The sequence below is a fragment of the Bubalus kerabau genome, chromosome 3, assembly GCF_029407905.1.
Source record: "Bubalus kerabau isolate K-KA32 ecotype Philippines breed swamp buffalo chromosome 3, PCC_UOA_SB_1v2, whole genome shotgun sequence".
NCBI lineage: Eukaryota > Metazoa > Chordata > Mammalia > Artiodactyla > Bovidae > Bubalus > Bubalus kerabau.
Genome location: NC_073626.1, coordinates 178821188 through 178835413, shown reverse-complemented (window position 1 = coordinate 178835413; position 14226 = coordinate 178821188). Strand labels below are relative to the sequence as shown.

The 14226-nt window shown below is 40.9% G+C and overlaps 1 protein-coding gene across 9 annotated transcripts in view; it reads left to right on the top strand.

The window, feature by feature from the left end:
- Positions 1-14226, top strand: part of PHACTR4 (phosphatase and actin regulator 4) — a 107091-nt gene that overhangs the window by 77497 nt on the left and 15368 nt on the right. For all 9 annotated transcript variants that reach the window (XM_055573961.1, XM_055573956.1, XM_055573954.1 and 6 more), the window contains 5 exons: positions 5314-5478; positions 6187-6582; positions 10160-10751; positions 12083-12270; positions 13051-13204. In XM_055573961.1, the coding sequence (XP_055429936.1) occupies positions 5314-5478; positions 6187-6582; positions 10160-10751; positions 12083-12270; positions 13051-13204 (1495 nt within the window). The remainder of the gene's footprint in view (positions 1-5313; positions 5479-6186; positions 6583-10159; positions 10752-12082; positions 12271-13050; positions 13205-14226) is intronic.

The following is a 14226-nucleotide window of genomic DNA, read 5'->3' as shown; positions in this document are numbered from 1 at the left end:
AACTGTTCAACTTCAGCTTCTTCAGCGTTACTGGTTGGGGCATAGACTTGGATTACTGTGATATTAAATGGTTTGCCTTGGAAACGAACAGATATTATTCTGTCGTTTTTGAGATTGCATCCAAGTACTGCATTTCGAACTCTTTTGTTGACCATGATGGCTACTCCATTTCTTCTGAGGGATTCCTGCCCACAGTAGTAGATATAATGGTCATCTGAGTTAAATTCACCCATTCCAGTCCATTTTAGTTTGCTGATTCCTAGAATGTCGACCGGAGAAGGCAATGGCACCCCACTCCAGTACTTTTGCCTGGAAAATCCCATGGACGGAGGAGCCTGGTGGGCTGCAGTACATGGGGTTGCTAAGAGTCGGACACGACTGAGCGACTTCACTTTCACTTTTCACTTTCATGCATTGGAGAAGGAAATGGTAACCCACTCCAGTGTTCTTGCCTGGAGAATCCCAGGGATGGGGAAGCCTGGTGGGCTGCTGTCTCTGGGGTCGCACAGAGTCGGACACAACTGAAGCAACTTAGCAGCGGCAGCGGCAGCAGAATGTCAACGTTCACTCTTGCCATCTCTTGTTTGACCACTTCCAATTTGCCTTGATTCATGGACCTGACATACCAGGTTCCTATGCAATATTGCTCTTTACAGCATCGGACCTTGCTTCTATAACCAGTCACATCCATAACTGGGTATTCTTTTTGCTCTGGCTCCATCCCTTCATTCTTTCTGGAGTTATTTCTCCACTGATCTCCAGTAGCATACTGGGCACCTACTGACCTGGGGAGTTCCTCTTTCAGTATCCTATCATTTTGTCTTTTCATACTGTTCATGGGGTTCTCAAAGCAAGAATACTGAAGTGGTTTGTCATTCCCTTCTCCAGTGGACCACATTCTGTCAGACCTCTCCACCATGACCCACCTGTCTTGAGTGGTCCCACGGGCATGGCTTAGTTTCATTGAGTTAGACAAGGCTGTGGTCCTAGTGTGATTAGATTGACTAGTTTTTTGTGAGTGTGGTTTCAGTGTGTCTGCCCTCTGATGCCCTCTTGCAACACCTACTGTCTTTCTTGGGTTTCTCTTACCTTGGACGTGGGGTATCTCTTTACGGCGGCCCCTTCTGACCTTGAACGTGGAATAGCTCCTCTAGGCCCTCCTGGGCAGCCACCGCTCTTTGGAGGTGGGGTTGCTCCTCCCGGCCGCCGTCCCTGGCCTCGGAGGTGGGGTAGCACCTCTCGGCTGCTCAGACATGGGGTAGCTCCTCCTGGCCGCCGCCCCTGACCTCGGACGTGGGGTAGCTCCTCTTGGCCGCCTCCTCTCGGGCATGGGGTCCTCCCGGCTTCTGCCCCTGACCTCAGCCGTAGGGTAGCTCCTCTCGGCCGTGCTAAGGGTGCTGGTTGCAGCCGCCCGCGCTAAATGCAGGCAGTTTACAAAGACTGTAAACCTATGTACAGTCTTTGGTATATATGGAACAAAAACACATGTATACATGTGTATCAGGAGATATATATAAATATGCTCATAGCCGCAATGTTTATTAACAGAGCAAAACTAGAAACAACCCAAATGTCCTCAGTAGTAAAATATATAAGTAACTTGGGATATACATTGATAAAATGAAATATTATATGGCAATACAAACTATACCTACTTCCCTTAATGTGAATTTCATCAGTAATACTGAGCAATTGAAGTCAGTCATGAAAGAATATATATTGTATTATTTCTATAAGTATAAAGAAAGAACAGTGTTTGGAAATATATGATTATGTGATTAAACTGTAATAAAAACACAAAGGATTATCATAAGAGTTAGAAGACTGATTGCTTTGTGGGGGAAGGAGAAACATTTTATAATATTTCTTAATGTCCATGATGCTCACTCAGGTGTTTTCCTGGTAATATGTTTTTGAAATTTACATTTCTATTTTGTACCATTTTCTCTACTGGTGTTAAACTTGATAATGAAAAATACTAAATAATGATTAAGATATTTCTATAAAATTCAATGCCATACCATTTATATTTTATTTATTTAAAGAAAGCCTTTTGAATATAATTTTAAAGGTTACTTTCCATTTAGAGTTATTACAAAATATTGGCTATATTCCCCTTGTTGTACAGTACATCTTTGAGCCTATCTTATACCCCACAGTTTGTACCTCCCACTCCCCACCCCTTTATTGCATATAAGTGGGCATATATTTTTTATGGGAATGAAAACATCTAATGAAGAAAAAATATTAAATAAAACATAAAAAGTGAGGGTAATTGATTTTTTTTTTTTTTAAGAATCTCAACTTAAGGGGTAAACATAAAATGATTTTATTTCTTCTAATAATTACCTCCTTATTTTCTATATTAAAGTCCATTTTCTTACCAAGGGGAATAAAAAAACTTCCTTCAACCTTCCCTCCAAAGTGCCTTCCTTATCTGGCTATGGTCTTTAACTCTGAAATTGCCATTTAGTGGTTGGTGAAGGATCCTTGGGGCCAACATTCTCTTTCTCTTTGTACATCCTCAGCTTTGTGCTAGCTGTAGAACTGTGTCATTTTCTTTTCTTTTTTTATCAACTACATCTCCACGCCCATATTGCTGCCCTAATCTTTCTTGTTAGTCTGTCATGAAGATCATGCTTTGGTATTTCAACACTCACTGCTGGCTTAATAATGTCAGAACTTTCTCCAATGTGACTTATATGAAGCAGCTTATCAGAAAAGTAAGACTGTAATACACTGGTTACATTTCATTTCTCTTCATTAGAGCTACTTTGCGTAAGACAAAATCTGAAAGCAAAGTTTTAAAAATATATTCTTTGGTTAGTGGGAGAAAGGAACCAAACTGATGGAATAGTATACTCTAGGTTTTGAACCATGTGATTGTGCTGCTTACTTGCAAATTTTAATTAAATTATGTATTTATTATCTCAACTATATAAAAACTAAGCAGAGAAAACAAACTTGAAGGAAATACACTAGAATATCATTAGCATTAGTTATTTCTGGATGTTAGAATGGGAGTATAGAAGATTTTTTCTTTCTATTTTTCTAAATTTTCTGCATGGTTAGTAATGAGCATGTATAACTTGTTTTTTCATGAGTCTGTTTGTTTTTTACAGTAGGACACAAAATCTTCTAGGTATTTAGGTGGGTAACTACAATTATAATGCCTCTTTTACAGCACCTTTGGCCATTGCTTTTTTGATAATAGCTGTTCCTTACCCCATGCCCTCTCTTGTCTCTCACCTTCCTTGCTCACTCACCAAACCCCATACATTACTTCCTTCTTGTTTTTCACCTTCAATCAGTCAGTTTTGCTATATGCTTCCTACTGGCTTTTGATCCAAGTTATTTTTAGTCTAGAAGCAAGCTTGAAGGTCTAATTGATAAGGGAATTGTAACCATTGGACAAGATGCACCTATGCTAACCAGAGAACTGACCTAAGCTTTATTCTGTAAGAAGAAACTGAGATGGGCCTTACAGCCTGCTTATGGATCTTCAGTTTAGGTTAAAGGCAGTATTTGAACCTTGGAATTCTTTTCATACTCAGAAACGGCTTTTGGCTTGATTATGGTTCTGACTTGACTGTATTATAAAATATATCATGGACTTTCTGAGTTGGGGGTTGCAAAGCACTCATAGATGTTCAGGCCAGATTCTATTAATATTTCTATTCTACTCCATTAGCATTTAGCACAGACCCTTTGCATTAAATAGAAGAAATTTTACTTCAAAGTAGACAATCCTGATTAAGTAACTTGAGAAATGACTGATCACTTTTGCTGGTATGTGCTGAGTAGAAACTAGTTAATAATGTGTCTTAAACTTTCAGTACATGTTTTTCTAAAGTGGGGGTCTTTGTTGGCTTTGAAGTGATTCATTGCTTTACATTCTAGAAAGCCCTGTTTTTTGTTAAAGCTGAGCTATATTAACATGAGTAGTAACTTACTACATTTGCATAGCTGTTGTCATCTTGTTCCCTCTGTTTTAAAATTTAAAATACAAATACTTGTCAGAATACTTTGACTTTAGAAGTACATTTTCATTCAGTGCTCATTTGACTTAGACTTTTTTTTCACTACTTTTAACCCAAGCTCCACCTGTTATTGAGACTGTGTAAAGGATGATACCATCTAATTTCTTAGTAGGAAATGCTGGGTTGGGGTACAGGAGTCTACAAGGAGTATCTCCCTATGAAAAACAAAGAGAGTAACTAGAGAGTAATTAGTTCCAGTTCCCATGACACTAGGAGGTGAGACAGTTCAGACTCTAACCTCAGTTTTTCAGTTCTCTCCTCCAAAGGAGTCTAGGTAACCTCGCCAGTAACCGGGAACATTTGTCTAATTGTTCCATGAAAAGTTCTTAACCTACAAGTGTGATAGCAATGAGTGGTCATCCCAAAGCCTGCAGCCTGGTGATCAATCCTGCCATTTAGCTTACAGGAATCCGTCATGTGTGTTATGTTTACCTTTGATCTATCAGCTCTCCCCCTTGCTGTCTACTCCTGAGGCCCTCAGGCACCTCTGCTATTTCTCACCTGCCTTCTGCTCATTATTAGTGTTCCTGCTCCAATCACTGCCGAATGCATCCTTCTCATCCTTCTCAGAGTTAATCTTCTAGAAGACAGAGCAGATCTTCTCTCTCTCCTACTTGAATTCTTTGGCTTCCTGTTACCTACAGGATTCAGTCCAGACTCCTTTACCTGGTGTTTGGTACCCTTCATAGCCTGGCTCTTGCTTACTTTTCCATTCTCTGTTCTTGCTTGTGTTTTCATTCCTATTAATGCTTTCTTCTGGGCATCTGTTCTCCTCCCAGGCCAAACTAATTGTCAGTTCCCAAACATGTCAAATAATCTCATACCTTCATACATGCTATTCTTTCTTCCTACGTGTCTTTCCTTATCTCGTCATTGAGTGGTAGGCTCCTGCTCCCCCTTTAAGACCCAGTTTAGCTACCACTTTCTGTGAAGCTTTTCTAACCCCATTGCCACCCCCAGGAGAACTGTTCCTTCATTCCTACCATAGCACTTTATTCATTATAGCTCTTAACATTTAACATAGTGATTACCTGTGTATAATGAATCTGTCTTATTCATGTAGCAAAGCACATAATAGACAATCAAATGTTTATTGGAGAGAGGAATTACTTATTTTCATTACTACTATAAATCCAAATAATTTAGATCTCAATAATAAGATAAAACACGAAGAGGGTTGGATAAAGGGGATAAGAAAGGTTAGAAATTGCTGACCCTTCTCCCTCCTGACAACGCCAGTCCACCAGTTTGCTCTTTCTTTTGGACCTTGCAGGTGGTGAGGATCCAGAGAAGTTGAGCCATGCCACATTAAAGAACGGCCACACCACCCTCATAGGGAGCACCAGATCTTCTAGTCCAGTCCAGGTAGAGGAAGAGTCGGAAAGAATAGCTAGTCTTAGAAAGCCTGTTCCAGAAGAGGAGCCGAAGAAGCGACTAGGTAATTAACTCTGAGTTTTTTAGTTTAAGAGCCATGGACCGGTCATTCTCATTTATCTCAGGGGATTGCAGGAGCCAGAGGAGAAGTAAAATCCAAAGGGACTTCTGTTTCCCTCTAGCAATTCTTCAACTAGTTGCCGCTTGAAATAGAATTTCTCCCCTCATTCTTATATTTACAAAATACCTAAATTTGTGATTCTCAAGGACTGAGGTGTATTAGTTGCTCAGTCATGTCAAACTCTTTGCGACCCCTGTAGCTTGCCAGGTTCCTCTGTCCATGGATTTCTCCAGGCAAGAATACTGGAGTGGGTTGCCATTTCCTTCTCCAGAGGACCTTCCCGACCCAGAGATCAAACCCAGGTCTCCTGTATTGCAGGCAGATTCTTTACCATCTGAGCCAACTGGGAAGAGGCTATTAAATATCAGATGTCCGTGGGATTTTTTCAGGCTAAACATCCCTCCTCCTTCACCCAAGGGACTCTGTGTCCAGTTGCCTGGCTCTTGTGTGAAAAATCACTATCATAACGAGCCTCTCTTACTGATTGAGAAAGTGTTATATCCTAAAGTGTGTGAGGTTGGGAAACTTTGTCTGTAATCCAACCTGTACGTTAAATAATAGATGGAGTTGACCATAAGCGGTAGGTGTGTTACCTTTTTCAGCCTGTCTTGTAACTCTCTTTCCTTTTAAATCCCACCTGTTATTTCACAGGCTCCAGTGGAAGCCAGCCTCATTCTGAAGCAGAGTTTGTTCCTGAGAGTATACCCAAACAGCCTTTACTTCCCCCTAAAAGACTCTTGTCCTCTTCTCACGAAGCAGATGAAGGGCAAGCAAAGGATGCCACTTCCTCGGGCAGCTTGGCCAGACCCAGCTCGTCCGCCTCCACCACTGCCATCAGCACAGCACCTGCTGCTACCATGGCTGCCACGAACCCAGCAAAAACTGTCCATTCCTCTGGCCCCCCTTCCCAAGCACCCAGGACTCTGCCCGCTGCTCCTGCCAGCACTCACACCACTGCTACCCTGAGCCTTACTCACACAGGCCCTGCCAAGCAGCCCCCTATTCCACCCCCGAAACCAACTCACAGAAACAGCAACCCTGTCATTGGTACGTAAGTCTTTAGCTTTCCAAAGTTTGGGGTTTGGTTTGGTTTTAGATGGTGGTTTTATTGGGTAATTGGTACAATATTGATTTGGTCTGTGAGAGAGTTCTCCATAGCTTGTCCCTTTGAATGCCCTCAGTATAGAAAAAAGTCTTGAAAATGAGACAGATGGCTATGAACGGATACAGAGTGGGGTCAGATATCACTGAAATTAGGTTCAAGGTTTAGGAGATTAATATTTATTTTTCCTAAAGCATTGTTTATGAACTGCTGTTTATAGTTGGTGAACTAGACATATGAACAGACCACAGTGGGTTTGACCTACATGGTGAAAGGGTTTGTTTTTTTGTGTTTTTTTAACCTACTTTAAACTGCCAATGCATGCCTTCCTTCAACATAAACCCAGTAGATAAAGTGATTGTAGAGATGCCTGTGTAACTTGTGGTTCAGTATCTAACATAGCATGTTCATGGGGAACTGCAAAGCTACTTAAACTATCCTGATAAAATCACGTTTTGTCTTGGGAGACTTAAGGATGCTACTCGTAATAAAATGAGTGGTAGAAGAATTAAAGCAGGGAAGATAGTAACTTTTTATTGGTTTAGTAAGTTTTTTATATGTACAGGAATTATATTTAGATTGGTTTTCCTTATATAAATTTAGAGGAATTTTCAAGAAAGGGAGGAGAAGAAAAAAGTAGTTTCTCAAGAAAAGTGATATTAGGTTTAGTACTGCTTAAAGTTTTTGTTAATGATTGAATGAAGAAATAAAAAGTGTGCTCATTAAATGGCTAATTAACCAAATTAGGTGGAGTGACTAGAACCTTGAAAAACAGGCTTAGAATTCATTGTGAGTATAACAGGTTGGAGTAGCTTGAGAAAAACAGGATGGAGGTTATTATTATTATCACAACCTTGGATGGATAATGCCATGTTGACTTATCTCTGAGGATCAAGGAACTTTCCTACACTTATTTTCAAAACCTCCATATGAAGTTTTATCTGTTTTATCTAGTGTATAGTTAGGGCAAAAAGAAAGTGAAGAAGTTGTGATTGGCTCAAGGTTGCAGTTAGTGAGAGAGAGAAACCAAATACAGGCCTTTCAACTCTGGAGTGCAGGCCTCTGTCTGTACATTTGTGTTTTCAAACTGTTGTTTATATAGGGGTTCTCACTGTGGTACCTGGAGGGCTTGTTAAAACACAGAGTGCTGGGCTCTGCCCTTAGAGTTTCTGATTCAGTACGTCTGGGGTAGTGCCCGAGAATTTACATTTCTGATGAGTTCGCAGATGATGCTGATGCTCTGTATGTGGGAACCACACATCAGGAACCACTGCTGTCTACTGTATCCTGGGCTAAACTACAGAGGCCGCTCTTGGCCTCAGGTGAACAGCTCAAAGCAATAGGCGCTGTGACTGAGGGATTGACAGCAGTCCATGAGCAGTCCTCAGCTGAAGGAGAAAAATAGGATAGTTCACTGAGTTTTTATTAAAGTTAAATAGATTTAAAGAACTATCCTTTAGGGTGTTCCCTGGTGGCCTAATGGTTAAGATTCCAGGCTTTCACTGCTATGGTCTGGGTTCAATTCATGGTCAAGGAACTGAGATGCCACAGACTGCAGGGCACGGCCAAAAAAAAACTTTATCCTTTACTCTGAAATTATAGATCTTCTTAATTCTTTGGTGTTAAAAGACCATTTTTTTCATGAAAGGGTTATGCTAATGAGTGGTTTACTGAATATCAAGGCTTAGTTGAGGGAATTCTCTTGTGGTCTAGTGATTAGGGCTCCATGCTTCCCCTGCTGGGGACCTGGGTTCAATCCCTGGTCAGGGAACTAAGATCTCAAAAGCAATGCAGCATGGCCAAAAAACCCTTAGTTGAAAATAATAAAAGTGTAAAGATGAACAACCTGAGATTGATTGAGAATGTCTTTTTAATAATGTTGGTCCATGAAACACAAACATTTGGAAATCAGTATTTAGACATTGGTGTGTCTACTAACAGGCATGATAGAATTAGGACTAAGGACTGATTAGGAGTATTGGGACTAAGGAAGGACCTCCATAAATAACTGATGAAGGGAATTGTAACCCCTCCAGTGAACATTTTGCGTCTTTCCCATGCCAAATGCCATTATCACAGTGTGTGTACCAGAGGTCCTTTCCTTTTCAGGTAAATGTTTCCCTTAAATCACTAAAGGTAACTTACTTTATCAATTCAGTTGTTAAAATACTCAGATTTGATCTTGTCAGGGTTGGATTTTGTTGTAGATGGAATAGCTAACCACTGTTTTTAGCCATTTCCAGCAACTGAACAGCAACAATTTTTAGCCAGCCAGCAAAAATCCAATCTACCAGAATATATCTCTTTCATTGATCCTAAAATTTCCATTTTTTGAATCCTTTTTTATAAGTATATGTAGTATTTTTCTAGAAATACCTTTTGAAATTTTACTTATGAATTTTTAAAAATTTACTTACTTAACATAAAACATATTAGCTAGACTTTTACTTTGAATGCTGCCAATGGAATGGGATTTAGAGCAATTAAATTTTTTTATTTTAGGGAAACTTGAGGTGTTGCTGTCTAGGTAAGATATATAAAACCTTTGTAAACAATTGGTGGGACCAAAGTGAGGGGTTTGGGTCAAGGGTCAGAGGTTGGTGACCAAGAGAACTACTGTTTAGAAAGTTAAAAAAGAGAGAGCGAGAGAGAACTGCTGTTTAATTATTTTGCCAGGTTGACCTTTTGTGACGTGATGATCCACTTCTTAAAAGCCATTTAGGGTTCTAAAAGGGACTTCGCTCAGTCGACACCTGAGACGTGTGGGCTTGGGGGGTCACATAAGGATATATATTGCCATGGTACAGGGAGGGGCCTCTCATCTAATAAACATGTGTTGAGGACCACTGTGTGCCAGGCACTGTGCCCCACCCTGTGAATATGCTGATGGAGACAAGGGACGCCCTGTCGTCAAGGAGCCCGTGTGTACTGAAAAGTGGAGATGGCAGATTGGACGTAAAGGACAGGAAGAGATGTGGGTACTAGTGAAAAACAAAGTCAGGGGAATCCAGAGGATGGAACCTCAGAAGAATGAGTCCTGGGAACTAGCTGAGTCCTTATCAGTTTGTAGTATGATCTTGGGCAAGCCACCTAACTTTTGGGGCCACAGTTTTTCCTTCTGTAAGATGGTAAAGATGATCTGTTGTATAAGAATATGAAGTGTTGTTAGACAAAAGAGCTTATTAGCCACATTTTTTTTTGTTGTTTCTTTTTGTATGAACTTTATCTACACCAAGATCAAGTCATAAAAAGTTGTCATGTCTGCTATTAAAAAAGCAAGAAATTTCTCATTAGAGTATTAAGGTAGTGGTCATCTTACACCTCTATATGTCTGTTGGACCTTCTACATATTTAAATATTAATTGTTTGTTTCACAATGAGGTAGAGAATGGCAAAGCCATAAAATGGTATAATTAGCACGGAAGATGAAGACTGAACTCAGCTCTAATTCTAGGTCCTGGGCTGGCCCCTTAAAGCACTGTAAAACCATCTTAAATTGAGGTACTGCTTTCTCTTTTCCAGCCGAACTGTCCCAAGCAATAAACAGTGGTACGTTGTTATCAAAGCCATCCCCACCTTTACCACCGAAGAGAGGCATTCCATCAGCCTTGGTACCCACCTCAGAGTCTGCTGCTGCCACCACCACCACAAAAGCACCAAGCGATCAGAGAGAGAAGAGCGCATGCTCTGTGGGCTCTGAACCCCTGCTGACTCCCTCCTCCTCCTCCCCACTGCCTGCTCATATACCTCCAGAACCCCCTCAGTCCCCTCCATTCCCTGCTAAGACTTTCCAAGTTGTGCCAGAAATTGAGTTTCCACCTTCCTTAGACCTACTGCAGGAGATTCCCCAGCAGGAAAGCCAGAAAAGGGAAGTACCCAAGAGGATGTTGGACCACAGCTTCGGGGAGCCCCAGGTACCCACTAGGCTGCCCCCTGTCCCGCTGCACATCCGAATCCAGCAGGCCCTGACCAGCCCACTTCCCATGACTCCTCCCTTGGAGGGCTCTCATAGAGCTCATTCGTTGCTCTTCGAGAACAGTGACAACTTTTCTGAGGACAGCAGTACCCTGGGTCGGACCAGGTCACTTCCCATCACTATTGAAATGCTAAAAGTGTGAGTGCCTTTCAAGCTTGCTTCTTGTTCCCTCTTTACTCTAGCTAGCCTTTCTTGGGAAAAATTACTTATAGAGAAAATGTGAACAAACTTAAGAAGAGTACTCAACAAATAAGACACGTTCTTGAATTTGGACTTTTACCCTGCTGATTTCTATAACATTGTTTCCATAGCAGAAATTTCCATGATACAGAAATTACAAACTTCTCTACCTCAAAATTAAAACCACCGTGCATTTTTGTGTCATATAGAGGGAGCAGTGCAACATGGTGCTTCAGAACACTGACCTTGGAGTAAGAGAGCTCTGGGTTCATGTCCCAGCTCTGCCTCTTACTACTAGCTTACAGTAGTGTGTGTGACTTTGCCTTCCTGCTCTTTAGTTGTGCAGCCTGTAAACAGGAATAATACCGACCTCATAAGCTTGTGAGAATGCAATTAGACAAATCTGAAAGCTCGAGTGCCTGGCATATGATCATGGTAGAGAGGGCAGGGAGAAACCTAAAGAAAAAGAAGGGAGCTCTGAAAGATGGTTCAGTATTCCAGCTCCGTAGACTGGAACTGCTCATCTTTTCTCTAGTTCATCTGTCCCTGCTCAGTAGTTATTCCTACTTTGTCCATCTTTTTAAAATTCAGACAAATTGTGACTGAAGAGTAACATTTCTGGCAAGCTGGAAATTTGTCTTACTAAAAGAATTGTTGTAGAGCTGTTTCAGTATCCTCCTTTTTATTTGTTCTGCCATAATTTCTTGTACTTCCTGGTCTTACTTATTTCATATCCTGGAAAGAGACAGTTTAGGAATTTGAAGTAGGTTGTCATAGTTTATGCCTCCAGAATGTAAAGGGGAAAAGTTAGTTTTCATCTTTACTTCTCTTTGCTTCCTTGGTTTGAGAAATGGGTTCAGTATTTTTATTGAGTATCTTCCATGAGCCAAGTACTATGTTAGGTGCTGTGTAGTCTTCTCATTTAATCAGACCAAAGCAGACTTGCATCTTATATATAGATCATCAAGGCCCTGTGTGCCAGACACTAATGCATTCTAGAATTTGTCTATTTCATTCTCACAACAAGCCAACAAGGTAGGTATCATCCCCATTTACAGAAAAATTAGGTCACTTAAAATCTAGTAAATAAGTTGTAGCTCTGGGATTTGAGCCCAGAGCCCTTCAGATTAATAGCTGCTAAAAAGTTTCTTAGCAAGATTGTAAAAAATAAGGAAAAAAACTATAAATTATTTCATTCATGAACTTTTTCAGTTATTTAATACTTTGACTTGCAAATCAATTACTCTTTATGTCTCTGAAAGGGAAATGTAATTATGTTAATTTGTTAGTCCAGACGATGAAGAAGAGGAGGAGCAAAGCCACATATTTGCATTCGATGAAGATGTAGCATCTACCTCAGTCATTCCTAAACTACCGCAGTGTCTGCAGGAGGAAGAAGAAGGGAAAGAGAGTGACTCTGATTCAGAAGGTCCCATTCAATACCGAGATGAAGAGGACGAAGATGAAAGCCATCATAGTAAGAAGGGGAGAGAAAGAGAAGGAGAAGGCTGTCTTATAGATACAGCTATGTGTGGTCTTAGCAAGTGTAAGATGCATGGATGCAGACACCCTCTCCCACCCAGTCGTCTGGCTGACTGCTGTTGGAAGCCTCTGGGAAAGACACTTGTCCTTGCTGTTCAGTCATACAAGCCAGTCAGAGGGAGCCCAATAGATTGAGTCAATCAGGTTTTTATGTGTTTAGTTTTGATTTAAAAAATGTTTATCTTGATGGTATTAAAGAATGTGGAGTAAAGGAAAGTTAGTGTTTGGGCTTTGTGGAAAAGACAAAAGTGATACTCTCCTTCAGCCTTATAAACTTAAGTATGTTCATGGGGCAAAGGAAAAAAATATATATGTTCATATATACCCATCTGCGAATAATAGAATCCTGATTCCTGAAAATGGAAAGCAATTTTAGGAGGAGGAGAACCATCTGAGGTGTGTTAGTTCGAATGCCTCTCTGTTGTAATTCAGAGGCTGTCCCCTGCTTAGATGATCCCTCTTAGAGCAACTCTTACTAAGAAGAAAATGTCGAGAGAGAACTAGTAGAAGGGAAAAGGTATAGTTAACCCATCTGAGTCCATCTGCTGCAAAGATTTTTAGATATCGTCAGCTTTACCCCCACCTCTATGTTAGGTGACTCATTGGAGGCCGACTAGAAAGCTGGGATTCTGATAATGTTTGTTCAGATTCTTACCTAGCTCCAGGTAAGGTTGAGCCTGAAGCTTCTACATGTTTTTCTTTCTCTTGTGCAAAGGTGCTCTGGCCAACAAAGTGAAGAGGAAAGATACACTGGCCATGAAGTTGAACCACAAACCTAGTGAACCAGAAATGAACATGAATTCTTGGCCTCGAAAAAGCAAAGAGGAGTGGAATGAAATCCGGCACCAGATTGGGAACACACTGATCAGGTAGGCCTTTTCTTAGAATATATTGATCTGATTTGATTATGCCAGTATATGTGGGCTTCCCTGATTTCTCAGTTGGTAAAGAATCTGCCTGCAATGCAGGTGACCCCAGTTCAATTCCTGAGTGGGGAAGATCCCCTGGAGAAGGACTGGGCTACCCACTCCAGTATTCTTGGACTTCCCTTGTGGCTCAGCTGGTAAAGAATCTGCCTGCAACCCAGGCGACCTGGGAGACCTGGGTTCAATCCCTGCGTTGAGAAGATCCCCTGGAGAAGGGAAAGGCTAACCAATCCAGTATTCTGGCCTGGAGAATGTCTTAGAGACTTACTTGGTGGTGGAGCATTCATATATCCTTTTTTTAAAAATTTTAGAAACAGTTTTTTTAAAAAGTTAGTTTAAAAAAAAAGCATAGTTAAAAAAAAGTACATGTTGTACACAGATGGGTATCTTCAATGAATTTGGAAATTAAGGAACTAGATAGCTCTCAGAGCTTTACACCATAAGATAGACATGCTGCTGTTGTTGTTTAGTCACTGAGTCATGTCTGACTCTTTTGTGACCTCGTGGATTGTAGCCTGCCAGACTTCTCTGTCCATGGGATTTCCCAGGCGAGAATACTGGAGTGGGTTGCCATTTCCTTCTCCAACGGATCTTCCAGACTCAGGGGTGGAATCCACATCTTCTGCATTGACAGGTGGATTCTTTACCACTCAGCCACTACGGAAGCCCCAAAAACACATAAGTGTGTTTTTTTTTTTTTTTAATTTTAGTTTCTAAGAATTCAGGTGATTCCTAGGACAGCAAGGCTTTTCTGGCATTTATCCTGTTGCTCAGCCCTGAGGTCCCAGCCCAGTTAAATATCACACCCACAATTTCCATTGTATCTATTTCACATGTTCCATGTAACTGCCTCCTTTCAAAGTGTTAGTATTAATATATTTTTCAAGTTGCTGGAACCAAAAGCATAGAGAAACTGAATGCAAGCCAGCTTCCTGCATATGTACTACAAGTAGAGCCCAGGTTTA